Below are 27,469 nucleotides of genomic sequence, written 5' to 3'. Positions count from 1 at the left end.
ATGCATCCTGACAATCAACATCCGGGCTCAGGATTGAGCCGCTTTTCAATCACAAAGAGTGAAATTCTACCTTTCTCTGGAGCACTCAGACCCAGACGTCTCTATCTGCCAAAAAGTTATAAGCCAAGTACTATCTGAAAGTATGAGTGCAGCCATATTTCAGTGATGCATGTAGTACTCCTCTCACAGTATCTGACAGTGAATAGGCAGTTTACCTCCTTATAGTTTAGCTGTAGTTCTGCTGTCTGCTCTGAAGCTCAGTCCATGGAAAAATGTTGTCTGGTGTGACGAGTCTGCTGCTACATTTGAAATTAGTTCCTAATTAAAATTAACTAATTTAATGAGAGAGATACAGATCCAGACACTTTCCAGTGGCTAACAGGCGTTAGCAGCTGGTTTGATTAAACCAACACTTTGTGTTTTTCTTTAAGCAGCAATACCAGTCCTGGCAAAAATGATGGAATCACATTTGGAGGAGGTCATTCAGCATTTTCACTTTGCTGCAAAGACACAAACCTTTTTAAACACCTCAGCTGAACTGAGCGTACCGAAAGCAAATATCCTTGTAATAATTATTGGTGCACTTCTTCTAGATCACATAGAAGATGACTGAGTGATGAAAACAGGCAATTAGATGACCATGGGAGGCACTTTTCTCACTCCATCGATAGGAAGTACATTTGGGAGGAGGGCAGAAAAATGACTGTGCTGACCCAAATTAACTTTTTCATTTTTGTTGAGGACACTGGAAGAGTGACTCTTTGACTTCAAGGATAAATCTAGTATTGGCACGAGTGTGCACGTCACACGCACTCAGAAGTCATTTGATCCTTGGCTCGTGTGCCTTTAACTGTAAAACTAACTAAATGTGAATTTGAAAACATTGTTGTGGTTTATTTAGTCATTTAGTCGGAGTGCAAGCACGGGCTGTCCTGTGACTTCATGGCCGTCTTTGCGGTACTCTGTGCAGGTGAGAGGTTTTTAATCAACCAGAATCAGGGTCCCTGCTCTGTACCTGCAGAAAACACAATCAGTCTACCTGTAACTGAGTTCACTAGTAAGTGTTTTACTGTGCACATTAGTCAAGGATGCAGTGTATACTGGGATGGAAAGATTCACCTTTTCTGACACCCGACGTGTTAAAAGCGACAGAGACAAACCAGTCATCCTCGTCTGCACGTTCAAAAGCTCAGTGCAGTTTAAAAAGTAAGTCAGTGTTTATTATCACCAGTAAAAACATGACAGCACCACACTTAAAAAACTTTTTCAAAGTCATCTGGAAAACCTCACTTTAAGAAACATGTTCATCCTCAGATTTCCCAGATTCACTGGTGCATGCTTCAGTCTTTCTTCTGAGATACAGTTTAATTCCAACTTGGGAAAACAAGCAAATGCAGCTCAGAAGGGTCCATCCAAGGTCTTCATGAACAGTTGTAGAGAGGACGAGTGCAAAGACGCTCCCGACATTAGTAAACACTGTACACTGACAGAGCCAGTACAACATAGCAACGGCGGTGCAACTGTGTGCGCCACAAACCGTGTTCATTCATTTGTTGTGTTAGTTTGAGCACGGGGAAACACTGTACACTGATCACTCATTCACACACTCACGCACACGAACTCACTGTTGAAGATTAAAAGTCTTTAGGTGCTACAGAGAAAATACAGAGCAGTGTTTGAATGGCACTGAGCGTGTCTGCAGGACATACTCAACAAGGCCGCTGTGCTTCTCAGATTTCAAACCACGGAAAACTTGCTCAGCTGCACACATTCATTCATAATGTAATCATGTCACGGGAAATACAGAGGACTGCAAATGCACTCTGAAATGTTAATCAACCAGGTGTCCATCAGAGCTGAATCCAAGCCCAAAAAGTAGATCTTTGATGCTTATTTTCTTGGTGCTGAGTAAATCGCTTTGACGTCACAGCTCTGTACAGTCTGCCACACAGGCTGCTTGCTGTGCAGTCATGTCCACATCCTCTGGTGACGAGCTGCACTGCTGCAGAGGTGAATAAATAGATCGTGTGTGGAGAGCTGCTAATGCTGTGACATCAACGAGGACTTTTAGAAAGTAGCATGAGTAATTCAACTTCATTTTAGCAAATGATTCTTTACCACCGGATAATTCAGGCTAAACTCGGCCTGCGCTGCACCTGTTTCTGTATGAACTGGAAAATCTCTTACGAAGAAAAAAAAATAAATTAAAAAAAATGAACAAATAAAACCTAGCACTGCAAAAGCCAGAAACCTCCATCACATCATTGACTATTCAATACTGCAGTGAACATATTCTTTGCTTTCATTTCATTTTGCTGGACTTCTGAGGAAAATGACTTAAGTAAACATGGCAGCTCTTAGTTTGATTTCTTACTGGAATGGTTTGACTCATAAGACACTAAAGAAACACACGCACACACACAGTCTCTGTGTTTGTATGTCATCAGGAAGCACTGTAATTGTCTGTTCAGACCTGAGTGGTGCACTGTGGGGGTTTTTAACCACACCACTCACAATGTTTCAGAGTGTGTGACACGCTGCTTCGTCTTCAGAAAGCTTGGTCTGTGTGGCGCTTCGGCCACTCTCAGAGTTTCTCCTCCTGGAAGAAAAGAACAGAAATAAAACATGAAGGCAACAAAACTATTAACTTCATATTCAAGAAAACGTTAAAAAGTTGCCCATCAGTTTATGATTAGAGAAAAATATTCATCTGTGTGATGATATTTGCCACTACTGTGTTCTGCTGCTTTTAATGTGGTTCCATATATACACAGACATTGCTGATGCTATTATTATTATTATTATTATTATTATTATTATTATTATTATTATGGGAACTTCACCATCATTAACACCACCACCATAATGTTGTGTGGAGCCTGCTGGCTGGTGTCATTGTCATTCACAGCTTAGATATATAACTGCTGTCATCACTCTTATTATGACCAGCAATGCAAACAATAATTTATTTAATAACAATCTAAATAAACTGCGCTTAGATTAACTCTCTACAACCCTGAGTGAAACAGTGCGACTGTAAACTGATGTGAGGGGCAGCGTCGACACCTGCAGGCAGAGAAGACAACAGCAGTGAGGCTGGAGCAGGACTGTGACCAAACTGCAGTGTGAACTGAAACATCACTCAGAGGCCTATACAGCCAACTGTATAAGTGATGGGTGGGAGATGGAGGGCAGATCAGTAGTGCTTTAATGGTCTGGGAAAAATCATGTGCCTCTAAACCTGAATAAGGCCAGGGAGATGGTGATCGAGGACAGCTATCCACTCCCCGTGTACGTCCCGAGAGGCTCAAGTGGAAAACTAACACAGAGGCTGGATACAAGAAAGGGATGAGCCGCCTCCGTTTCCTAACATCCTTCTACACGTGCAGCATAGTGTTGGCGATTTCCTGTCAGTGGGTTGTGGTGAGCACAGTGTCCTCTGCTGTGGTGTGCAGGGGCAGCAGCATCAGAGCTGGTGAAACCAACAAGTGATCAGGATAATAAATGATGAGGAAGGCTGGCTCTGTGTTGGCTGTTATGGACCACAAACAGGACACACATCACCTCTAACACGCTGAATCAGTGCGGCTGCTATAAGGACAGATACAGGAAATCATTTCTCCCACATAACTCTATTAAAAAAAATGGACACGATTTTAATCTGCAAATGTTTGTAATGTTTTGGTAACATTACATTTCCTGTTTACTTAGTTGATTTTTTAGCAATATTAGTACTGCCACCATTATACTCTGGCCTGTGGCGCTTCTTCGCTTTGCTCATGTATGAAAATTCACACATACGTGTTCATTTATCATAAATCTTTTTATCTTCATTACATAACTGTATTTAGTGAGAAAGCAAAACAGCTGCTCATAAACAGCAAAGAGATGAATAACAAAACACGTATTCATTGTATGACAAAATAGTCAGTTACTGTCACTTTGATCAGCACTTATTCACACATGACATCATCACATTCCTGTGATCCCCAATAACTGAAAAATGTATTTACAAAAACGTACACATAATGTACACACAACACTGCAGTTTTTCTTTGTTTTTGTTCTTTTTAAATATATGTAACCTGTAAGTATTTGCGCGTCATAAAAGTTTCTTCCAGACTGATTCAAGGTTGGGGGAACATACATTGATGCACTACAGTCGTTATCATTGTTTTCTATCTAACGCTCACACACTGAGCTCTTGCCCAAGGATTTGGGCCCACTAGTGGCCAGTGCCAGTGAGGGAATAAATGAGGCTGGTATGGGCTTCCCAGGCTTGGTTGACCTCAAGGGTCTCCTGAGGTAGCAGATGGGTGTTGGAGGACTGGCCTGTGGCTTTGGCAGCTGCAGAAGCAAAACCTGGGAAGAGGGACTTTCAGCTAGCCTGAAGGCAATTCAGGCAAGCTGTGGGAGGACTAAGTAACATCTAGCGGTGAATAGTATGTTTATGACTGAAAAGCCCGAGTTGTGATAAAAACCACACACAGTGAAGAAGTTATGAAGTGTAACTTTGACGTTAACAAATGTGGATTGCTGTAACAATCAGTGACTTGTGTGGCATACTGAGACATTCCTCAACATACCTGGGATGAGTGTCTCCTGGTACCTCACAGTTAGGCAGGCAGGTGTTTCCATGTGCTGACAAAGGCAGTGGGGATCAGTGAATAAGGTACAGTGGTGATGGAGTTCCAACTATCTGACGTGGGATCGTAACAGTCCAGAGTTTTACACCGCTGCGTCCCAAAATAACCTCCAACCACATAAAGCTTATTTCCCGAGGCCACGGCATGGCAGCTCATCCGTTTGGACGTCATGTCGCCCACTCGAGTCCACTGACTGGCTTCACAGTCAAAGCGATAAGCAGAGGCAGCTGTGAATTCTGTGTCGCCGCCCATGATAAAGATCTGGCTTCCCAAGACAGCAGCTGCCGTGTAGCGCCAGGGCTGAGGGCACTCGGCCGCGATGTTCCAGCGGTTTCCTACGGGGTCGTAACACTGGACCTACAAAATAGCAAGCAGGGAATTATACAGCTACAGTGCTATCGCCGACAGCACAACACTCACACTAAATGTAGTATTGTTCTTTTACATCTTTATTACACAATTACTGAAACAAAGAACAATAACTGGTCTTTCAAAGAAAAGTATAATCAATAAAATTCATACAGTATTGGTAGAGATGCTTCAGAGAGGCAGGTAAGTAACAAAGAGCACCAACCTTGGAGGCTTTGTCTCTGTGTATGGTGGTCCCCCCAAAAACAAAGAGTTTGAGTTTGGCAGAGACCACAGCAGCGTTACTGACGCCATCTCTTAGTGGAGCCATCATGGTCCATTTGTTATTGAGAGGGTCATACCGCTCCACCTGGTGAAGACGTTTGATACACTTAACACTTTAGTTTCATGTCCCTGTAAAGTTTGATCATAAAACAGTAAAATGCAAACTGAGCTGCTGGTCAAGCATCAGCGAAATCTCTGCACATGGTAAAGCTGTTCTTCACTCTTCTTGACAGACAGTCTTTAAACTTGGCAGGAGTGTTACGGACGACCTGCTATACACCTAACCCTGCGCTCCACCCTGCCCAATAAAACATGTTTACATTGCCTATAAAGCTTTATTTTAAACACCTGTCGAGGTGCAATTTTCTCTCTGTCATTTATTATTATAATTTAACTATTCTGTAAGACTTTAACAGAGAATGCACTTTTGTGCAAAGTACCACTTTCTGTAACTTCCTGCCAGTTCAAAGTCAATGCATATACGCTTTTGTGGCTGGCTATGAAATTTACAGAACAAATAAACTGTACATAAATATACGTAAATTGTCAAAAAAAAATTCTGCACTTGTCAGTTACAAATAAATAATTGTTTATTTCAGCTTTAGGTAGAAGTCATTGCTTTTCAGACCTGTTTCAGAGAGACAGATGGTGAAGCAGGGAAGACACCAGCTATGGCTGTATGCCCTCCAACAACATACAGACTGTTCTCCAGCTCAGCTGAACCATGGCCAAACCTGTGGAAGGGAAGCAGCATGTTGTGTGAACTTCTGTCAGTGATGGGTTTGCGATGGTGCACTTTGTAATGCAATCCACTATATGGCTAAAGTAAGTTTAAACACTTTTCTATACACAACGTCTATCCACACAAACTATACTTCTACCAGTGGCACTTGAACTAATCTCAGTTGCATCCAAAACTCATTTTGTCCTGGAGCTCCTTAGAAAGCCTTGGCATTTGCCACAGTTCATGACATATCTGCCATGTTTACAGTCATGCTAACACTTCTTAATCCAAACATAATAGGGTGAAGTGAATGAAACGTAGTCTGAAGCACAGATTCACAAAGATAAACGTTGCAGCAGGAAAAATTGCCTTCTAAGCGATTTCTGGTTCAGTGGCAAGAGCAACGTCTGTTTTGTGATAATTTCTTATTGTTAAACAATTGCCAAGTACAATATATAGAACTCTAGAATCTCACTTTGCTTTGGGCAACACATTTAGACCAATAAATGTCCATTTACACTGCAAATTTAACTGCAAAACTACCCTAGAAATTGGACAGTACTACTACATTGCCGTTTGCGCTGATCCAGCATTTCCTATAAAGCAACAAACAGCATACCTGGCTATTAGCATGGGTGCTCCTTTAGACCACTCTTCATGGACAGTGTCATAGATCCAGACGTCTTTAGACACTCCATTCTCTGATCCTCGACCTCCTGTCACATAAACCTTACAACCAATGGCGCAGGCACTGAACTCCTTTCTAGGGCTGGGAAGGTCTGCCTTTGGTATGATCTCCTTGGCTTTATGATCAACCTATAGATTTGACATAAATATGTGAACATCAGAAGTGGCCCAGTTGTTGCAGTCAACATAAAATGAGACAGAGGATGAGAAATACATAAAGATGAACTGGTGAATTAAATAAAGCGGAGTTAAAATTCACTCTGAATTTGTTTCCATGTTCACAAAGGACACGAAGACGGGGTTATGTCGATGTATTATGAGGTTAATCCTCATAACTCACCAATCAATGGAATTTTTATGTCATTTCCCCACTGATATATTAAATTAGTATTAGTCATTGTGCTGAGATTAAACTCAATCAGCAAGGAGAGTTTTGGTTGTGAAAACCCGACTGTGTCGGGGTTGAGATGGAGAAGATCACAGCAGAGACAGGAGAGATGTTTTACACAGGAGAACAATTAAATACTGGAGGAATTAGTAGATCTATAGGTGTAAGCTTAAAATGAAAGAGCCGTTAAATGTCATGTTAATAACATAGCAGTTCAACTCACATCAGCCTGAGAGAAGTGACACTGACAGTGCATTACATGAAATCACACCACACAAGCAGAAAGGTCCTTTTACCTGATATATCTTGTCACACATGAAGGTTTGGCCTCCGAGTATAAGTAGCGTATGTCCTGCCTTGCGTGGTCGGGCACAAGGACTCGTGACTACTCCATCATTCTGAAGGATTTTCTTCTTACACTGCATTGCCTCTTCTACTATGGACCTGCAGGACAGTCAGCACATCAGCTGATCCTTACTGAAAGCGTGGAGAGTCTGTCAAAACCACAGCTGCTAGCGGATTTCTGTTTAAATTCACACTCCTATAATTTCTCAAGAATATGTTAATAATATTTGAAAAATATAAATAGTAACAATAACAAAAAAAGATAACACAAAAGGAAACTGAACTGATACACAGATACATGGGAATCTATATCCAAGCAAGTCTTGTCATGGAGTCCGACATGATCTGCTCTGTGGTTTCATGTAAGTGATACTGAAATGTTTTGTTTTTGCTTGATCGATGTAGAAGCCTGTATGCAGACAGGTTGTGATACCTGGAATCACCCTGCAGGACATCCGTTTCATGCTCTGCATCAGAACTATATTAAACTGTATCGCCCCATCAAATACAGTTTGAATGAATAGCTAAATAAAAGCAGGAATCGGTGACATTCTTGGTTCATTCTAAGGTAGAGTATTTGCTGTCACTTTTGAGAAACACCATTTTTGATTGAAGCTGGGTTCAGCTGGTCCATGGCACCAGCTCACAGGGTGTCACAGATCTGTGATGATCGAGTCACAGTCACAGCGAGGCTGCTCGGGCTCAGCTGTGTAATACCTTTCAAAAAAGATTTTGGCTTGGACTTGAAGACATTTCAGAAAATTTGTATTCAAGTGATGGAAAAGTAATATCATTTTAAAACTGTGCACGAACCCGGTTTTAAGATTGGGCTTCAAACTCTGTTTCTGATAGAGCCAACGATTAGGGCAGGATCAACGGACCCTGGGAAGATGCTTTAGCTACACTGCTGAGGGACTCCCCATGATGTACTCTACCTCCTTTCACTCCTTTCCTCTACTCACTTGTGTGTATATGCCACTATTGCATTAATTGTTATTAACCATCGTCTTCTCTCTTCCATTCATTTTTTTGTGGTCGGCTCCTCTTTTACATCTTTATTACCTTTTAAGCCTAAAACTTCTTGGCCTGTAACACTTTTCACTCAATCAGACCCACCGAATATGAAAAGCTAGTATTGAATGCGAAAGCTTAAATGTGAGATGAAACAAAGAGAAGACACAAAGTTTACATGGTCTTGGTCTTATGAGCCTACCTGCTCCTCTTGTCAGCCATAATCAGCTCCTCACAGGCTACAGCCTCCAGCAGACACTCCGAGGGCAGCAGAGCCAACCTTATGCCTGTCAGCAGCTCTGGCAAATGAAGACGCCGACCCTCCAAGTCGTATCGAACCCACCGCATCACAGAGTTAAACACAACCTGCCATGAGTCGAATTACCAGCCAACATCAATTTATGGCTTCCAACACTGTACCAGGAGCATTCTGTGGTTTGGTTGGTATTTGGTTGAAAAATCACTTCCAAACACAAATCAGTACGCTCTGAAAAAACACGCCACAGACACAGGAGAGTCCCCGCGAGTGACGACACTCACCTGTTCATCTTCTATCTCCAGCTCGTCACTCAGAATCAGCTCCAGCAGCTGGTCTTTGGACAGACTGTAGAAATCCTCAGACTCTCTCACCTGAAAGCACAAATACTTATGTTATATGCAACATACACACTCTCTCACACAAACACACACTTTATTCAAAAAAGGAAAGTTTCCTTTTTTGAATAAAGTAAAACCTTTTAAGCCTTCGTTTCCATTTTGATCATTCTGGTTTATAGTGCATGAAAACCACAAATCCTCCATCTCTGTCGTGGTCTCCGTGCCTGCCCGGCCGGCCCCACGAGGCTTCATGTGTTGTTTGGTTTTCTCTCTCCCTCTCTGCCTGGGCGGAGCTCACTGTGGGCTCCGCCCTTGGCCCACACACCTGACAACAATCAGCTGTCATCACCTAGGAGCAATATTTGAGGCTGGAACACAGATCCTCTCGTCGCTGGATGATTGTACGTTAGCGATTCTCCCAGCTCCTGTGAACCTGTGCTTTGTGAGTGACTTCCCTTTCTTCTGCTACAGAGACTTTCCTCCCTGCCGTGTGAATGTGTGAGTTTGGGCAAGAAGACGTGAGCGAGTGTGAGAGAGCTTCCCCGTGATTCCCTGGAGTTTGGATTTCCCTTCACTGTATACATCGTGCACTAGTGCTGTAAATGAACTGCTTTTGGAGACGTTTAACCGCTCTGCGCTTGAGTTCCTACTACCTGATTGTGTCAATCTCAGATTATTAAAATATTCCACAGGATCAATCCCCCCACAAATCTGAAACATATGTTCATTTGTTCACTCAGTATTTTTTAATAAACTTAGAGAAAACAAGAATAGTCATCTTTACCGTCTCATAGTGCACCAGACACATCCTCCACGACAGCTCGTACAGTCTTTTACACTGATGAGCATCTGATAACAGCATCATTCCCAAGCAGTTGGACGCGTGCAGGTTTTTTTCTAAGAACTCTGCTGCTGCATCCCGAATATCGTGGAACTGCAGCATGTCGCCAGCCTCCAACAACGACTCTGCGTTCTCCTCATTTATGATCACTCGGGAAGAGTAGGCAAAGTCCAACAGAAGCTCCAGGACCTAGCCAAGTAGGCCATTGGAAAATTAGCCATGCACATTACAGGACATATAACAGCGTGATACACTGCCTAAGACCGAAACACACTAAACGTGGGCACGTGTACTGGTGAATTTTAAGAGATCAAAGAATGGAAGAAAAGAGGAAGCAGGCAGTTTGTATTGTGGCTGTTTGCATATGTGTGCTATACATGCAGCATTTAATGCGAGCCTGCAACCTCAGCCAGGTCTCCATTGGAAAAGACACTTTGATCCTAGTTAGAAATCTTCCTAAACTAAATCCTAATAAATTGGAGTAACAATAATTTTTCAGTGTCACCTGAGCCAAATCAAATCTGAAGCCATTACCTAAACAGTATGACAGCAGATACCTGACAGCTGAAGGACATGCCTCCCATTCCACTTTTAGAAACTAAAAACAAGTAAACCTGCAGTCTGAGAGCAAAGCTCTGCTGGGATATCAGGATACTATAAGGTCTGTGACACATGATGAACCCCGATCACTTCCTCTTGCAAAATTTGTTTGCAAGAGAAAGAAATTTAATGTGAATTCTGGACTTGAGGAGCCAGTGAAGACCAGCTAATATGGGAGACAGACGATCCCTCCTTCTCATCCCCGCGCCACTAAAAGCTTTCAGAGCAGCCCAGTAGTAAGGAATGAGCCAGTCCACAGTGAGGTGGCAGAGGAGGTTATGAGATCCCTCATGATTCTGACCATATTGTGCAGATGAAAGCCTGCTGTCCTTCTGATTTCTTTAATGTGAGAGAAAAAGGACCTGCTATGAAGTGGTTCAACCCTCTGTCCTCAACTCTTTACATGTATATTTCTTTACACTTATATTTCCTGTCCTCTGAAGATTAAACTTTAAGGCATACAAAATTAAATAGCATCAGACTTCAGGTTCATTTTATTGGATGCAGCTCAGGAGGTAGGGCAAGTTATCTACTAAGTGGGAAGTTGGTGGCTCGATCCCTGGCTCCTCCAGTCTGTGTGCTAAATATCCTTGGGCATGGTACTAACCCCAAGTTGCTCTCAGATGCATCCATCACAGTATGAATGTGGGTGAATGTTAGATAGAAAGCACTTGTGCAGGAAAAGCAGAGAAAAATAGTGTTTGTGTGAATGAGGCAAGTGCTTTGAGTGCTGAGGTAGAGCTATATAAGATTATATATATAGATATGTTTGTTTTTTTAATGAAAAGAACTGAAAACAAGGAGCCACCAGAACATGCTAACCTGACTGTTCAAAGAGAAATTCAGAGTAGTACCTCGGGGTGTATACTGTCTCTGAAATTGACGTCAGTGTCCAGGCTTTCTCGCAGCCCTCCGCTAAACATGGCTTCAAAGTAACGACTACATGCTGCCAGGACAGCCCTGCAGAACACGAAAGCAGATGAGCCAGAGTGAAAGTCACAAGTTAGAAAACAAACAAACAAAAGGGGTCATCGAAAAAGACACTGCCAGCGTGAGTTTACCTGTGGCATGGGAAAGAGCGATCGCCGGCCCACAGAGTGACATCAGTAAACATGCATTGTTTTCTCATGGTGTTCAAATGAGTCAGGACACTGTCGGGATGTGAAGGCTTGTGGAACAATGAGATGTTCATGGAACCTGTGCTAGTGCGGGATTTCCGATTCTCGTGAACAGTCACCGACATGGCAGCTTTGCTTGGTACCTACAGCACTCTCTCCTATACTGCAATAAAACAGGGGGAGACAAAGGAAAATATTGTCACACTGTAGACACAGCTGGGATTAGCAGTATAGATGCGTGTATGCAAGTGGTCACAGTTCTGTGCACAATACACAAGAACTAAAGATCTAACCATAACATCACATTTCTTACAACACTGTTCACATAATGGTACACTGTACTGCCAAAGTATTCACTCACCCATCCAACTTTCAATCGCTTTCAGGGCCACAGACTATTTCTACAAACATTTGTGAAAGAATGGCTCACGCTCAGGGAATTCCAGCGTGGTACCGTGATAGGATGCCACCTGTGCAACAAGTCCAGTCATGAAATTTCCTTGCTACTAAATACTCCACAGTCAGCTGTTAGTGGTGTTACATGAACTATTAAAACATGTTTAATAAAATGCACTTATACACAAGTGACAGCTGCAGATGAGCAGCACTCTGAGATATCTGGAAAGTAACAAAACATGTTGAGGTGTGTTCTTTGACAGACAAACAGAGTGCTCCTAGACTGGCTTGATTTTTTTTCATTTTTATTTATTTCTTATATGGGCCATGTACAAAATGCATTAATAGAATAAAGAACACACACACACACACACACACACACCAACTGGTTTAGGCCCCACAATATTTTCAGGGACGGGCCTTTAAGGTGTTGCAGATAAATACAACAAAATAAAACCAGTAGAAGAAGAAGATTTATTCATAACACACGGGAAAAGACCCAGGGAAAGAAAGGTAACAATAAAAACCGATAGAAACCATAAATTTCCCACCCGAGCCTCAACTCTTGCGGCCCGGTACCAAACGCCTCACGGACCGGTACCAGTCCATTGCCCGGGGGTTGGGGACCGCTGTCCTAGAGTGAGGCACGAATGTGACGTGACAATGGTCAAAGTGAACAGTGAAAGCACAAACTGCATTGTCTTTTTCGCCTTTGGGCAACACATTTTAGATTGTGGAGGTCACTCCTCCTTAGGGATGGTGTTAGCCATCCCCGTCAGCCAATCCAGAGGCACTGCACCACATCACATCAGTATTTCAACATCCAGGGCCTTAATTAATCTCAGGACAAACCTCCTCCACCCTGGAGACCCGGCTAACAAGGAGCTGTTAAACTACTACCAACTAATACATAACGGGCGAGTTATCCACTTCATCAGTCACCTGATGATTTGCCAGAGCTGCTTTTGAGGGATTCTGTTCTGTTGGAGGTGGGAATAGAAGATCCTCTGTCAGATATTTCCAGCACTTCCTCATTATACATTATGCCTGTCCAGTATCCTCCTCAACCACCTGCTCCAACTCACTGACAGCTCAGCTCCTCTCTTCACCCGATTACAAAACTGGACCTGCAACCTATAGTGTCCTGGTGCCATGTACACTTATATTCTCTCCCTCCTTCAGGTCACACTGTTGTAGCCCACATTAGTGTCTCACAGTAGAGCAATGGACATGACACCCTGGGTTACTCTAAACACCTAATGAAGTAAGACTCAATAAATAGAACACAATATTTCCTCTCAATTTCACTGCAGACTGATAAACAACCAAGCGCTAAAGATGGTCTTATTACAGTGGTGCTGTGTTAGCCAGTCACAGGAAAATAGGTAGACAGCCCAGACTGGAAGGAATGCTGGGTCAGCATCCCCATTGCTGCTTGTGTGTGTGCGTGTGTGTCTACATTTGCTGACACAGAGTTTTAGAGTAAAGTCATACCCCTTCAGTGACAGGGTGTGTGCATGCAGACTTGACCAGTGTGTGCTGTGAATGAACAAAGGATGGAAATGCTAGCACATTCAAACAAAGCATGTTGTGGACAACACAGCAGCGCAGCACAGCTCTCTCACACACACGTGAGCTTCTGTGTTGTCATCTCTCCCTTTGGGAGGGCCGCAGTAATTAGGGCCGTTTCTGACACACCGTCCAAGGGGATGATGGCAGATTCTGACTTGGTTTTAGGATTTGAGGTTACAAGATTTTTTTTCTGACTCAGAGCGGGGCTTTGAGAGATGATTATACATTTAGCTGTCATCAGTCAACATACAGTAAAGGCAATTCATCTTTGTTACCCTATATGGCACACTTAGCTGTATTTTTTTGTGGTTTCTGATTATTCCACTGATAAAGTTTTTAAAGAATCCCTGTTATACGAAGGAATATTAGGGCCATAATAAGAAAAAATATATATTATTGTTACTTTCAAGATTAAACCTAAAGTAATATTTGAGAACAAAGTTGAAATATGGAGATTACAGTCGTTTCAAACGTGCTCGAGGCTGTAAGCATCTGTATCGTTGCATCTGTCCAATGCAGCCATTTCATTTTGGACAAATCCGACCAACTCCTCCACGTTTGTGTGGTTTTTTTTTCCACCTTCTGACCAGATGCAGCTTTCTGCACCTTCTCGTCCTTATACGCATCACCACGCTGTGTTTATGTGCTAAAACAGAAATAAGTTCAGATCAAGTTCAAGTTGCTCATGCTTATAGCTTCATGCAGTAGGGAAGGTGTATGTTGTAGACTAAGACACAAGAAGATATCTATTCAAGCTGTCTCACTAACTTATCTACACAGGGTGTTTTCTGTGGCAGATGTTTGACTCAAAACAACTTTAATCTCAACATTTTGTCTTTATTCTAAGAATAAACACTATTTTTTTTCTTAATACGGCCCTAATACTGCATTGTACTATCAACAACAGGATTAACAGGTAGATATTTTCTTTGGCGTTGTTTAATTCAAAGCAGTAAAATACCGTAGTTAGAGCTGAGGCTTCAGCGGTGGTGATAATAATGATTATGTTGATCAGTACTGAGATTAGTTATTGGATCAGGATTGTTTTTGATCTTAGTGAGGTAAAAGGACACTGCTGCCTTCCTGTTAACTTACAAATCCTTGCATAAAAATTAACTGGTCCTCTTTATTCACCCAAATTCAGTGCATCTCTTAGAAGGCTTCTTTCACTCCATGCCATCTGCACCTGCATGATGGATGTAAATCTTTATCCGAGCTCATGTTTGGTGAGTCACCTTAGCAACCACTGCATTGTTTGGCTTTCATCATACTGCATTTTGTGACGCTCTGCTGTGCAGAGCTCGTGGTCTTCTGCTGTGGCAGACATGAGACTTTTGTTTGACAGTCTGTGATATAGTGCACCTCACTGCAGTCAGGTGCACTCAGGTAACCTCAGGCTCCGCAGTGCAGGAAAGCGCTGTGACTGACACATAAAGCTGTGTTCTGCTGGCAGAGCGTGCATAGCCAACACCCCTCGATCACATTCATTAATTATTTGAACATAAAAATCATGATTGAAATTAAAATTTTATCAACTTTGCAGCCTGAGATAATGGTTAGAAGGAAGAATGTATTAAAACAAAAATGAATGTGCACTCACCAACTGCCTAGGGATCTGCCAGAGTAATGCAAGCTTGGCGGCCTGCTCAGCCCGAGTCAACCACCTGTCGAGGAAGGGAGGGAGGGGTTAACTGATTGTTTGTCGACGCCACTCTTACCTTAATCACCAGTTTCAAACATATACACAATGAGCCACAGTACTTGTGCAACATTATCAACTATAAATCCTTTTTGATAGTACATTTGGTGATACATATATATTGCAATCGGAGGGAAGGAGTTTTCTTAACAAAGCAGCTATATGTTAATATTACATTAACACTTAGAGGACTCAGTTATGGAAACTCAGAGTTTATTAAACAGAACAAGCAATTCTTGGACCATAATCTTCTGTAAATGACTGAACCATGGGGGGCTGCTGTGGTTGTTCTTTTCTGTTCAACTTTTCACCCCATCTTTACTTGACCTTCACCAGAGGAGGCAGGGCGCTCGCTCTATGTCCATCTTTGAGAGATGAGGGAGAGCAAAATATACGTACAGTGTGATTGGTTCTCATCTTCTTAAGTGGTGTACCAGAAAAAGAACGATGCACTAGCTGTAGAGCAGCTGCAGCCAACTGTTAATGCATTTCAGACAATAGGTGGAGGTCCCGCTACTGCACGCTCATTAAAAACAGATGCATGCTGGTATTTACGTGTTACTGCTGGTACATGAAGCAGTGGTGAGAGTATGTTTGGGCAGATGGATCCTTACAGTGTGAAGTGCAGTTTTTATAAGTGCAGAAGGTTTTTGCAGGGGCTCCAGCGTGGATGGGTGAAAGGGTTTTTGTGCACAGGCGCAGTGTGCTGAATGTGGGTCGGTGTGTCCAGATTAGCTGAGTTTCTTGGACACATAAAGGCAGTATTGAATCCAGGCAACAGCATGTGTGCCCAACAGAAGGCTCATACCAACTCCACATTCAAACAGCTCACCACACACACACACACACGCTGTTACACACACAGTGTTACAGCACGCACACATGTATCGTTCACCAGTGGAATATCAACACAGAGGCTGAATAGATGGAGTGCTTTAAAGAGAGCAGCAGTCAGTAGGCCTGAGCTTGTTTACCCATAACTAACATAGCTGAATCTGTTGCCCTGAGCCACTCTGTGTGTCTGTCTGATTGAGCAAGTGATTCACTAACAAGTAGCCCTCTCCTGGGGGCCGGGTCCATGTTATTTCTAGGTTATTAAAATTCCCATTTACCCACCTGGACAGCTAAGTAAAAAGCACACATCCATGCCTGCTATGAGTTAAGACAATCAAAGGTTTCCTTCTGCACTGCAGCCAAGCTTGGCTTTGTTAGTAACTCTGTGTGTTAAATGGCTTTGACATAAGCACAACCTATTAAACAACTTACCAAAAACTTCGATGTGCTTAGTGAGTAAATACTGACTGACATCCACATCAGCATGGCCCACCCAGAATTTTTATGTGCAAGAAACTGAAGAAGAAATTAGAAGCCAAAGGTTTCCAAAAGTTTTTCTTAGAACAAAAAGGAAGTAATTACGTCTCAGATGATTTAGAGACAAAGGATAAAAGGGAGAGAGCTGGTCAGCTGTAAGACACAAGCTACAAACTCTGAGAAAAAGAAACTCTTTAGGTCAAATTTATTGAACTTTACGTTTTTTAAATATCCAAATAATTTTCTAGAAAATCAATTGTGAGGTGAGGAACCATTCCTTCTCTCCTTTCAGCTCCTCCATCTTTCCCCTCCCTACCTACTATCCTCTGTCACAACAACCCTCTGCACATCCTCCTCCACTAAATCCACGAACCACCTCTGAGGTCTTCCTCTTGCCTGGCAGCTTCATCATCCTCTGTCTAATAGATCTACTCTCCCTCGCCTCTGTCTCAAACTGTCTCTAAGGTCAGAGAGACAAATACAACGTTTCAGAGTTCAAAGTGTTGTCTGATACAGCCGCTTAACTCTCACAGGCTAATCAATAAAAACAGATCACATATCACAAATTATACCGATCAAATACATGAAACATAAACCAAGTCTTCACATGCGCACTCACATCTTTCATGCTGACTCTGTTTGCTGACCCTGGTGCCTGACATGGACCTGCTAACATTAAAGATGTGTGCAGCTCAGCCTGCTTCAATCATTTATCACAAGTTAAATAATTGAGCAACAGTGTTGCATAATCGGAGAATAGTTACAAAAGACAAACGTGGTCCTGAGAGAGTGTGGCAGAGCTGCTGTAGCTTCCGAGAAACAAAGAGCTCCCTGACAGAAGACGAAAACTTTCACTTTAGTCCAGCAGGATCTGAGGCCACGGAGTTAGTTAGCCGTCAGTGAACATGCCCCCAGTGGGCCACCAGCTCCAGGCTGTGGATGTGCTTAGGCCGGTTCCTGCCTGTGGGGCAGCCGAACATGCACTTCCATAGACCTGTCCGGAATTTCAAATGTGAAAAATCGCATTCCGCTGGAATGGCACTGGACCAAATGGCTTCCATTTAGCTTTGCTATGCACCAACTTGGGTGCTGTTGAGAACCTTTGCGAGCAGCCTACACTTGTCTTAAAGCTTGTCGTTCACATGACACAGACACTTCGAGTCCGTACGAATTCGCAAGCTGACCGTACACAGCTCTGCCGCTGAAGCACTGACGCTAATGTGAGAACAATAACTGACAAAGCTCCACTCACTCCACGGTCTGGCTCCCACAGCAGTGCCAGAGGGAAGCTCTGCTACTCACGTTCACGTCAGCTGCAGGTTAAATCCACGCAGTGTAAAGTTTCATGTCTCCGCTCACGAACAAACATCACACTCCCTTCACAGCAGCTCAACTACCTCTCCCTGTTCTCCTTCTTCTTCGGTAGCTTGGCCCGATGCCTGTCTCACTGGCTGTGGAAGAAAGCCTTCACACTGCAGCGGAACCAACAACCAATGACTTTGGACTGACTCGTTGCTGGCGTTACTAACACCAATCCCCAGCCTCGAGATAAACTCTCAGCCAATAACATTGCACACGGCGAGATTTTAGAAGCGGCGTCTATCGTGACTGGCAGCTACTTAGGCCAATCATCGTCGACGTCGTTGTACGAACCACAAAGCTAGCCCCAATGAAATCCCCCGAGGAGCAATCATACACAAAGAGAGGCGGCTTTAAACACGGTAGCACAACAACTGCTTGTCGACACTACTCTGATTTTAAAACAATCCCCTGGCTTTAAATCACAGCCACACAGTAGAAACAGACATGACTAATCTGGTGATTTAGCGCAGAGAGTAAATATTGTCATTCCAGTTAACAGTTTCATCACTGCGTGCACTGCCAGGGCTTCCCATTAGAGCCGGGAAACTTTAAACTGGATTCATTTTAACATTAGAGCCTCATGTCTCACAGCCCATTAGAGGAGACGCAGTGTGCCAGTGGTGTCAGTAACAAGTTGCACACAGAAAACATAGTCCCTCGGCTGAGAATCCATCAGACTGAATACAAGCATCAGCGAAAACATGGTGCTCTGAGCCCACTTTAAACGGAAACATCACCTGCTGCTCACGGTGTGATGTGTGTTACTCTCTCAGCTGCAGAGTCGCTGCTGTTTATGGTTTGAGAGTAAAGATTAAATATAAAAGCGGAATTTTAACTTTGTATAAATTAGATGTCAGGTCAGAAAATTTGTGTAGGTGTCATGTTTTAGGGTCACAAACAATTTTGCGCTCAAAAATCGAATTATTTATTATAGATGGTCATCGGGGAAATCCAGAGACATTAGACGATTAAAAAAACAACAACTTTAGATCCCCCGTAGAGTTCACACACAGAGGTCGGAGGGATCTTCCAGGAATCATGATGCTACTTTCTGGAGACCTGATTGGTCAGTAGATTTCATACCTGTTTATCTCTAATCTGGATCTTAACCTGCTCCGGAGCAAGTTACCTTCACAGCAGCAACGTTACCATGGCGATGTATCCCCGGAAGAAGTGAATCACCTTCATAGTATAGAAGCCCAGGGTAACCCTGAAGCTGTCTGGATAAGGCCTCAGGTCAGCTGTGTTTTGGTTTTTTTAAACCTCATGTTTCCTTCTTCTCTCCCTGGTTCAACGCTTGGTCTTTGAAAAGCAAATGTTTCTGTTGATTATGCAACGCTCAGTTTCACTTTGACATAGACAGTTTAAAGATTTGCAACCAAACATTGTGAAAGACATGGCCTTACACTGACTACCCCATGCTCCAATTTAGAAAACAGATGGGCATTGTGGCTCTGGAAAGTGAAGATGACACATTAACGGCTGCAGCAGCTGACTCTCTGCTTGCAAAAAGATCACAAACAATAAAGAGTTTGTGGGTTTAACCACTAGTTTCACATCTTACAGAATGCAACATACAGCGGTTTTTCATCAAATATCTCAAGTAATATACATGTGGTTTTCATGTATCTTCATTCAAGAACAAATACATGCATGGAATAATGTTGTGTAGCCCCTGGTCTCCATTACAAAACACCATTTTACAACAGCACCAAATCTCCATATCATAGATCTTTAAGTTGTAGGTAAAACCCTACCAGATCAGCATGAGTGCTGGCACCACTGCTGCTTGATCATTCAAATGCGTTCCTTAAGGTCCAGCTCGTTAACTCACTCACATTACCTCACAGGTACTTACAGCAGTCCAAGCGATCTTTCATCCAGCCTTGCTGTCACAACATGCGCTCTCTTGAAAATGCCACTACCTCTCCACTCTCCATCACTCAACACCACCTCAGCCCGTGACTGCCTCAGAAACAGACCTCGTGCAGCTCCGAGGTTGTTAAAAACAACAATGCACTCAAACTTTTGAGTCTGTTGCATTTTTCTTGAATTGTTGATGTTACCTTTCTGTTCCATCTTTTCACCTCCATCACTGTGACCGGTGGACCTGCACGTGAACTCCCATTTGTGGCTGCTAAAGAGTGTCTGAATTAATACAAATATGCAGATGTGCTGTAGTTAACTGCCTGTATAAAGACAGATATTGTGCACTGTGCTTTCAAGATTAGAGCCCTTAAATACGGAGTTATTTCTAAGGAGGTTGCCTAAGGGTTTGATAGACAAAGAGGGATCATGGGACAAATTCTAGAAAACAAATGCAGGATTTTCAGCCCGTCTGTACCTTGTATAGCACAGAATAGGAAGGGCACCTCAATCAGACCGAATACTTTCAATGAATAAACATCTACGGCAGCCCTGCACTGGTGACCCATCTGGGCCCCTGGACACACAGAGGCTAACACGATTTAACATCATCACAAGTAAAATGTTTCGCTGTGAAACTTGGTCAGGGGGCAATGACTGAATACTTCACTTTGCACATGGTGGTAAAACTGCTCCTGTTCTAATGTTAACTAACAAAATAAAAATCCATTTTCACTCAAAGTGATCTTCTGGTGACTTTCAGTGAAATGGTGCACAGATGATTCCAGTTCATTTACAGTCACACAGCTCGGTGGAAACACAGGTCCACATGCTCCTGTGAGAGGAGGGACTTTGACCAATGCAGCATACCAGGAGCTTCTCAACATCGCTCTCACTCCTCTGTCTCCTCTCAGCTAACATACTATCCGTGTACATAAAACCACACAGTGACAATAGCATAGTAATTTATTAGGATTGAACATTATATTTCCAGATCAGGAAGAAAGTAGACAAATAAAGCTTTTCTCTCACTTGAAATTTGTACATATTTACAAAATGTGTTGCTCTGCCTCCATCTTTTTTCTTTGGAAATAAAACAGAAACTTTGTACCTCGTGTTTTTATTCCAAAAACCTTTCAAGACGATCCCACACACAGCGAGAAAGATGGTGAAACTTTAATTTTTAATGGCTTTAGAAATATTTTTAGTGCACGGGAACAACACAGAGGCAGTGTCAGTGACTGAGCTTGTTTGTTGAGGGATCAGTGTACACTGATAACACTGTACTGCTGTGTGGTGGGTGGGTGGGTGGTGCTGGAGTGTCTGCTCCACTAAAATCCATCAGTGATCATCTGTTTGGTTGTGAGTGTGAAACGTGTCTTTAACCCTATAATGCCAACTGTTTCATATTTGATAGATGAGTCTTTGAGACTTTCTCCCCGCCGAAAAACAAATAACTTGCTCAACAAATCAACAATAAATAGTAAAAAAAAACCTAAATAAAAACAACCACATATATGCAAAATAATATTTAAGTTCTTTAAGAAAAATTGTCAGTAGTTTTAATGAACTACATTTGTTTTATAAATGTAATTTTCTAGTAATGATTGGTTCAGGCTTTACAGGGTTAACATGATTTGTGCCACTCAACACAAAAACATGACTAATGTATTAATGGGCTTGTTATGTATCATCCTTAATGGTTTCTTCTCAGTCATTTACCTGCTGCTCATATACTACACCCACACATACTTCCATCCAAGTGCAAAACAATTTTTTAAACCTCTATTTCTGCAGTTTTTGAATTACTGCACTAAAAAGAAATGGATATTAGCAGAAATGCTTCTTTAGCCTCTCATCAAAATCTCGTCAGCCTCTATTCAAAGAGACCGTGTAAACAAAGGTCAGACTGCTGCTGGTGTAAAAATACTACACAATTTAGCATGTACTGTTTATATACCTGATCTTACTGCTGACTAGTTCCTCACGTCTCTGTTAAACCACTGTGCTGTCACTGTCGAGCATCCCGTGCTGCCATCTCTGTCCTCTGTTATCTGTGAGCAGACACTACAGCAGCGTCACGGAGCGCCACGAGCTTGAAAGTGTAATGCAGGAGTGTCAGTCTTTCAGTGTTGGTTTTATTTGTTAACTTTTGTTCTCACCTCTGCTGTTTGGTTAGAGTACTACCTGGTTAGAGCAGAGCTAAAGCACTTTTGCTGCATTAACCCCGCCCTCGGAAATATGACACTGAAGGCTACATATAATCATGTACACGCCCTGAGCGAGCCTCCCTGTGTGATGCACTGGGAGAATCCAGTTATCTGGAAACATAACGCTGCAGAAAAACAGAAGCACAAGTGATGAATATTTAATGGACTCTTCTCTTTGGCATGTTTGACTGGCTTCCTCGTAATGGCTCTGTTATCTGTTGTTCAAAGAGGAGCAGTTCAGCAAGGACACGCCATTTTTGTCATGACGAGAAGCAGCTGTCAACACAGGGGAATGCACACAAGCAGATTCAAACCAGTGGTGTGTATCACAGAAGTCTTCTTCTCACGTGTTTGTTCCACTTTTCAGCATTGGGCTGTTTAGTAAGAGTCAGGTGCTTCTATTAAAAAGAATAGGAATATTAAGCTTCATGTAGAGTAAACATAACAAGTGAGTGCAGCAGTAAGTAAAGCAATGTCTCGACCTCGACTGTCATTCCCCACACAGGTGGATGGAGCACACGAGCCTGTGGGTGTCCAGTGTATGATGGGTGTGTTATGCACACCGGCAGGGCTTTGTGAGGGTGAATAAAGGCAATAGAAATGGGGGTTAGAGTGGACCCTTGTCCACATGCAGAGGTATGTAGTGTTCTAATATAACAGTTGTCCTTCTTTGATTTCACTCTTGGCTGGGTTTGTGAACCATCTGTCTAATAAAATGTCCAGTTTCGTTATTAAAATCTTAAGTTGAATTTAAATCAGCGTATAAGAGTTTGGTGACTGTGATGGGAGAGCCCGGGTCAGTGCATGCTTTAGATATGTTGCTGCCGGGTCTGAAATGATAGCTTGGGCAGAAATGAAGGACCAATGAAATGAGCAGGAAGCTTGCTACACTGACATGTAAACAGTGCAGGGTCAGCTCTGTATAATGTACATTTCATCAGTACTTTGTTACAAATCAGATTAACTGCTGCTACACGTATACCTGCTGCCAGTGATGTACCAGACACATGGAAGGCACTTCAGCTCAAGATCAAATAAACACAGATTTTTTAATTTAAGGGGTCTGTTTCATTCACAATGAATGATGGTTTAACCTGCTGTGTGTGTGTGTGTGTGTGTGTGTGTGTGTGTTCTACAAGTAAGGAGTGCACAACAAGCAACAAAAGTTAGCTTCAGCAACACTTAAAAGAAATCTTGCTTGTGATTGGTCAAGTTAAGCTTTTCCAGGCTCAGGTGCTGTCGATGTTCGGACCTGCTGCTGGACAAACTCTTCTGAATCCATCCAGTTTGGCATTATTGGAGCGTGGGCAGGATAGTCTCCAGAGCAGTCTGTTACCTTGGGAAAGACTTCAGCTAAGTCAGTGTGTTACCCTGCCCGACCTTTGACCTTTGATGGTACAGTCTGTGTGACGGGAAGGCTGGGGCAATGTCTGGGGCCAAGCAGACAGAGACAGACACACACTGTCAGCTGTGCGACTGGGTGTTAGGAGTTCACTCTTCAGATGAAGAAGTCACTGTCGTTTGGAGAATCCAACATCACTGCACCTTTGTTTTCTAAAGACAAACACAAGAGTTATGTAGGAGGATACCAGTACACAGAACACCGCTCCACCCATGACCGTCTTCACTTTGAGTCGGTCTGACTGTACCTGTCTGCGCGTCCTTCCCTCCTTTTCCTTTCTTCTTTTTCTCCTTCTTCTCTTTGGATTTGGTCAGTTGAAGTAGTCTGGAGGGGAGCTGGGACTCCTTCTCTGCTCCCTGAGCCTTAGAGGAGAAGGGGTTGAAGTTTTTGCTCATCCTCTTGGATCCAATGCGGAGGAAAGGTTCTTTGGTTGGGGCGGAGGATGAGAGCTCCACCTGATGTTCACCCACAATATTAGTCATTCAAGGGCTCATGCAGCAGCTTCCTAAACTCTAACACAAACGCGGTTTTAAAGCAGGACCTTGTTCTTACCTCTTTGGCTTGTTCTGCTATTTCTTTTAAATCCAGATCCAGGGACCCGGTGCTGTGGAACCTTAAGGAGTCGTCTGAGTTTGTGGAGGGAGTGCGCTGGTACCTCTGAAGCTCCTCCAACTGCAAAAATGATTAGATCATGCATGAAGATGCGAGTGAGACGGTGAAGGATATCTATCGGTTCATTTCCACCAACTGGTTTTCTTTTTGAAGCTTCTGTCATGGCTCTGAGAGTCATTATGCCAAATTTCCACTCTCCACCTCCAAAACTTGGCATGGCAAGAGGAAGCAGACATGGAAAAACAGAATTCACTACATCCAGTGCATAAAATACTACAGCGTGCATGACATGTAGTTTACTGATTAATTTGTGATGATTAGGTGAACGTGCACAGAGACTACAGCTACACAGCAGCCTGCCTGTGACGGCACTCGAGCACTCGAGTGTCGTCACAGGCAGGCTTCTCGAGTGCATCAGACTAGCAGCGCCTTCATCATACATGACCTCTGACCTGCTCTCTATTTGCGTCCACCTTCTGATTGTCTCTCCTCAGAGCCTCCTCGTCTCTCTCCAGCCTCCTCTGCGCCTCCCTCAGCCACTCCACGTCTCTCTGGTACTCTTCTTTGCTCCTCTGTAACATCTGCATCTCTTCTGTCAGCTCCCGACATTTCCGCCTCGTCTGCTCCTCTTCCTCCCCCAGCCTCTCCTCCCGATCTGCCAGAGCTCTCTCTTTCAGCTCCCACTCTCTCTCTCGTTTCCTCTTTTCTTCCTGATGTGCAGCCTGCTGTTTCTAAAACAAACCACAAGTGTGATGTCACAAGAAGCTGGATGAAAACATGAATCCTGCCAAACAATGGAACGATGAGCTCACTGCAGCCATGACTCAACATGTGAAAGCAGCAGTAGTGAGAGCTAACCTGCAGGCTGGCCACCTCCTGCCGCTGCCTCTCCAAACTCCTGTGCTTCTCTTGCTCAATGAGGGAGGAGGGGCGCGAGCTAGTTGAGGATGAGAGCGAGGAGCAGGAGGAGGAGGAAGAGATGGACTGTCTGGAGGAGGTGGTGCTGAGTTGGCTGCTCAGGGCTTGCCTCTGGTCCTCAATAAATGAGTCCTGCTGGATGACCACAGCCTGCAGGCAGGGACAGACGGTCAATGTAAAGTGAAAACTTAGCCTGAACGTGACCTCTGCTGTAAACGTGTATGTGTACCTGCAGGGAAATGAGCAGCTCATGGAGACGTGTCACACTGCGCTGGAGCTGCTGGAGAAACACACCATCACACCAGAGTCAGTAAAAACAGCTCAAACTGCTGTTTATACAAATAAGACCTCCAGTACATCACATGACTGGGTTCATCTTTATTTTCCTCCTGACACGTAGAAAGAGCTAGGGATGGTCACAGTTGTCAAGAAAAAAATAACAGCTTATGCAACAACTTCTGTCCTTCTGCTGGTGTCTAAGAAGATAAAATGTGTAAACACCACCAGCAGGTGGCAGCACTGGACCTACAATTGCTTGCAGCACACCATTAAACAACAGGAAGAGAAGAAGTGGCTTTGCAGACAGCTGCAGCAGTCAGTGAAGACAAGCTTAGACTGGAAAATTCTCAGTGACGGCAGCTCATCACAGAAAGGAAGCAGAAACTGTATTCTTATGAAACAGCCACGTCCATATTTTCAGCATCACCTTCAAAGCAGTTTTGAAGCTTTTCTTGTAAAATATATTCTTTGTCCTGTCCTTATCAAAAGTCCTGTGTGATGTAGCTAAAGTGATGGAGTAGTACTAGTGTGTCTGTTTGTGTTTGAATGAGGAGCCCACTTACTTCATTGTTTCTCTTTAGCAGGGTCTGCAGGCTGGCAGTGGCTCCCTGAGGCACACACACACACAGTTCATGTTAGCACATTGCAAAGTGCTGGTCAGGTAACATCAGGATGTGGACTGCAGCGAGCAGAAGTCAGAGGATGGTAAAGTTCTGAACCTCTGATGGCTCACAGGGGAAAAGTAAAGTGCTGTGCAAAAACATTTATCGCACATATTTCCATTTTTAAAAAATGACTGTGACGTCAGAGAAGCAGCCTTCGATGTCTGCTCTGACTGACACTATCAACTACACTATCGACTCAACTTCATAACACTAATACCTGCGCTGATCTTGTTCTTTATTACATATGGATTTCCCACTCGGTTTATAGCAGCCATGCCTCTTCCCATTTGATCAGTTAGGTACATTTTGTTTTCATCACAGTAAAACCTGCAGGAACGTATTAAAGAAATGAGTCGTCTTAAATGAGATGAATAACCCTATGTGAAACACACACATCCCTACCTTCTTCAGCACGCTGTCGGACTCAGTCCTGCGGAGGTCCACTGACTCCTCGCCCTCTTCCTTTTCTCCATCTGACAGTAAGAGGAGGTGAAGGCTTTTAAAGGCTGGTCATGATAAAGACAGCTGCTGTGATGACGGCAGAGTCGGTCTCACAGGAGCGTGAACACCTGCCCTGACATCTTTGATGACCTGCTCGTGTCTTACTCTTGCTGCTGTTCATCTGATGACTGTCGAAGCCTCCAAACGTCTCCGCTCGTCTGGGCAGGCAGACTGGTCCCACGGCGCCCCCTGTCAGGCCGCCTGGACCGCAGGCCGCTGCACCAAAACCTCCGCTGACCAAAGCATGCAGGGCCTCCACTGACAGAGAGGAACAGGTTTGAACACGTCATCTCTGAGATGCACATGACGAGAAGTAACCTCAGAGGCCTGCTCACCTTCTCTCACAGCATCATTTATGACCGGCTCTCCTTTGGTGACGTTATCAGGTGTGGCTCTGAACAACATCCGCTCCATGACCGATGTGTTAGCATCCTCTGGAGACAGACTGCAGTTACCCAGCTCTCTAAAGATGTGTATCTTCTCCTCCAATAGACTGATAATCTGCTCATCCTTCCTCTGCAGAAGCTCTGGAATCAGGGACAAATGCAAACACACTCAACATGACACGGGACTCCCCGCCCACTACAGCACGTTAACTGGAACATCGGCTGCTCACCGCGGATCTCCTTTGCTCTGTTCTCCTGGTGTCTCCGGTCTTCTTCCGTCTCACTTGGGAGTCCCTCATCCTTATCTTTCTCCCTGTCAGAACACAAATGAAGGCCTGGCGTGATGTTCGAATACTCTCCAGCTTCTGCTTTCAGCTCAGATAAATGTACCACATTGCTCACAACGCTCAAACGTGCACTGCTGGAAACAGAGCAGCTCGAACTCATTTGCTAGATAAAAAATGAAAAGCTTATTTTAAAGGCCCTACAAGCTCTGCACAGAGGTCTGCCATACTGAAGATTTTATTTCTACTTCTTTGTTAGGTTTTAATTTGTGGTTTCAGTTATTATTGTCAGTCATTTCATCTTAAACTGCTTTTAATTTGGCGATCGCACTTTAATTTAATCATTATTCTAATTAATCTTTTTTTGTTCCTGCTTCACAAACAGTTTTAACGTGTATTTGATTTCTTTACTGGTC

At 43.4% G+C, this 27,469-nt stretch overlaps 2 protein-coding genes across 11 annotated transcripts in view; both read right to left on the bottom strand.

Annotated features, from left to right (window-relative positions):
* Nucleotides 1–1,163: 1,163 nt before the first annotated feature.
* Nucleotides 1,164–19,081, bottom strand: klhl25 (kelch like family member 25). 7 transcript variants are annotated; one of them, XM_085283136.1, is made up of 14 exons: nucleotides 17,871–18,047; nucleotides 16,524–16,607; nucleotides 15,159–15,222; nucleotides 11,534–11,753; nucleotides 11,327–11,432; nucleotides 9,816–10,061; nucleotides 8,975–9,064; nucleotides 8,637–8,800; nucleotides 7,375–7,522; nucleotides 6,623–6,819; nucleotides 5,908–6,013; nucleotides 5,221–5,364; nucleotides 4,587–5,003; nucleotides 1,164–2,599 (listed from the first exon to the last, which is right to left on the bottom strand). In XM_085283136.1, exons 4-13 carry the CDS (start codon nucleotides 11,713–11,715, stop codon nucleotides 4,617–4,619), a joined length of 1,770 nt encoding a protein of 589 aa, XP_085139262.1. In that variant the 5' UTR covers nucleotides 11,716–11,753; nucleotides 15,159–15,222; nucleotides 16,524–16,607; nucleotides 17,871–18,047; the 3' UTR covers nucleotides 1,164–2,599; nucleotides 4,587–4,616. The 7 variants fall into 7 exon arrangements, with proteins under 7 accessions (XP_085139262.1, XP_085139266.1, XP_085139264.1 ...); XM_085283140.1 differs by having other exon boundaries at nucleotides 11,534–11,748; XM_085283138.1 differs by lacking the exons at nucleotides 16,524–16,607; nucleotides 17,871–18,047 and adding an exon at nucleotides 19,014–19,081.
* A 1,663-nt stretch (nucleotides 19,082–20,744) lies between these two features.
* LOC146570228 (uncharacterized) overlaps nucleotides 20,745–27,469 on the bottom strand; it is a 61,696-nt gene continuing 54,971 nt past the window's right edge. For 3 of the 4 annotated variants that reach the window (XM_085283129.1, XM_085283130.1, XM_085283132.1), the window contains 11 exons: nucleotides 27,000–27,082; nucleotides 26,719–26,910; nucleotides 26,489–26,641; nucleotides 26,285–26,355; nucleotides 25,781–25,825; nucleotides 25,168–25,218; nucleotides 24,879–25,088; nucleotides 24,473–24,751; nucleotides 23,961–24,080; nucleotides 23,656–23,863; nucleotides 20,745–23,560 (listed from right to left, as the gene is read on the bottom strand). In XM_085283129.1, coding sequence (XP_085139255.1) covers nucleotides 23,505–23,560; nucleotides 23,656–23,863; nucleotides 23,961–24,080; nucleotides 24,473–24,751; nucleotides 24,879–25,088; nucleotides 25,168–25,218; nucleotides 25,781–25,825; nucleotides 26,285–26,355; nucleotides 26,489–26,641; nucleotides 26,719–26,910; nucleotides 27,000–27,082 — 1,468 coding nt within the window. In that variant the 3' untranslated portion in view covers nucleotides 20,745–23,504. The remainder of the gene's footprint in view (nucleotides 23,561–23,655; nucleotides 23,864–23,960; nucleotides 24,081–24,472; nucleotides 24,752–24,878; nucleotides 25,089–25,167; nucleotides 25,219–25,780; nucleotides 25,826–26,284; nucleotides 26,356–26,488; nucleotides 26,642–26,718; nucleotides 26,911–26,999; nucleotides 27,083–27,469) is intronic. The other variant, XM_085283131.1, reaches the window with a different exon arrangement.

The sequence above is a fragment of the Mchenga conophoros genome, linkage group LG7 (genome assembly GCF_057382185.1).
Source record: "Mchenga conophoros isolate Kocher_MC1m ecotype Shallow Benthic linkage group LG7, M_conophoros_male_GT1.1, whole genome shotgun sequence".
In the NCBI taxonomy this organism is placed as follows: domain Eukaryota; kingdom Metazoa; phylum Chordata; class Actinopteri; order Cichliformes; family Cichlidae; genus Mchenga; species Mchenga conophoros.
Note: the sequence above shows the minus strand (reverse complement) of the source record. Positions and strands in the feature narration are given on the sequence as shown.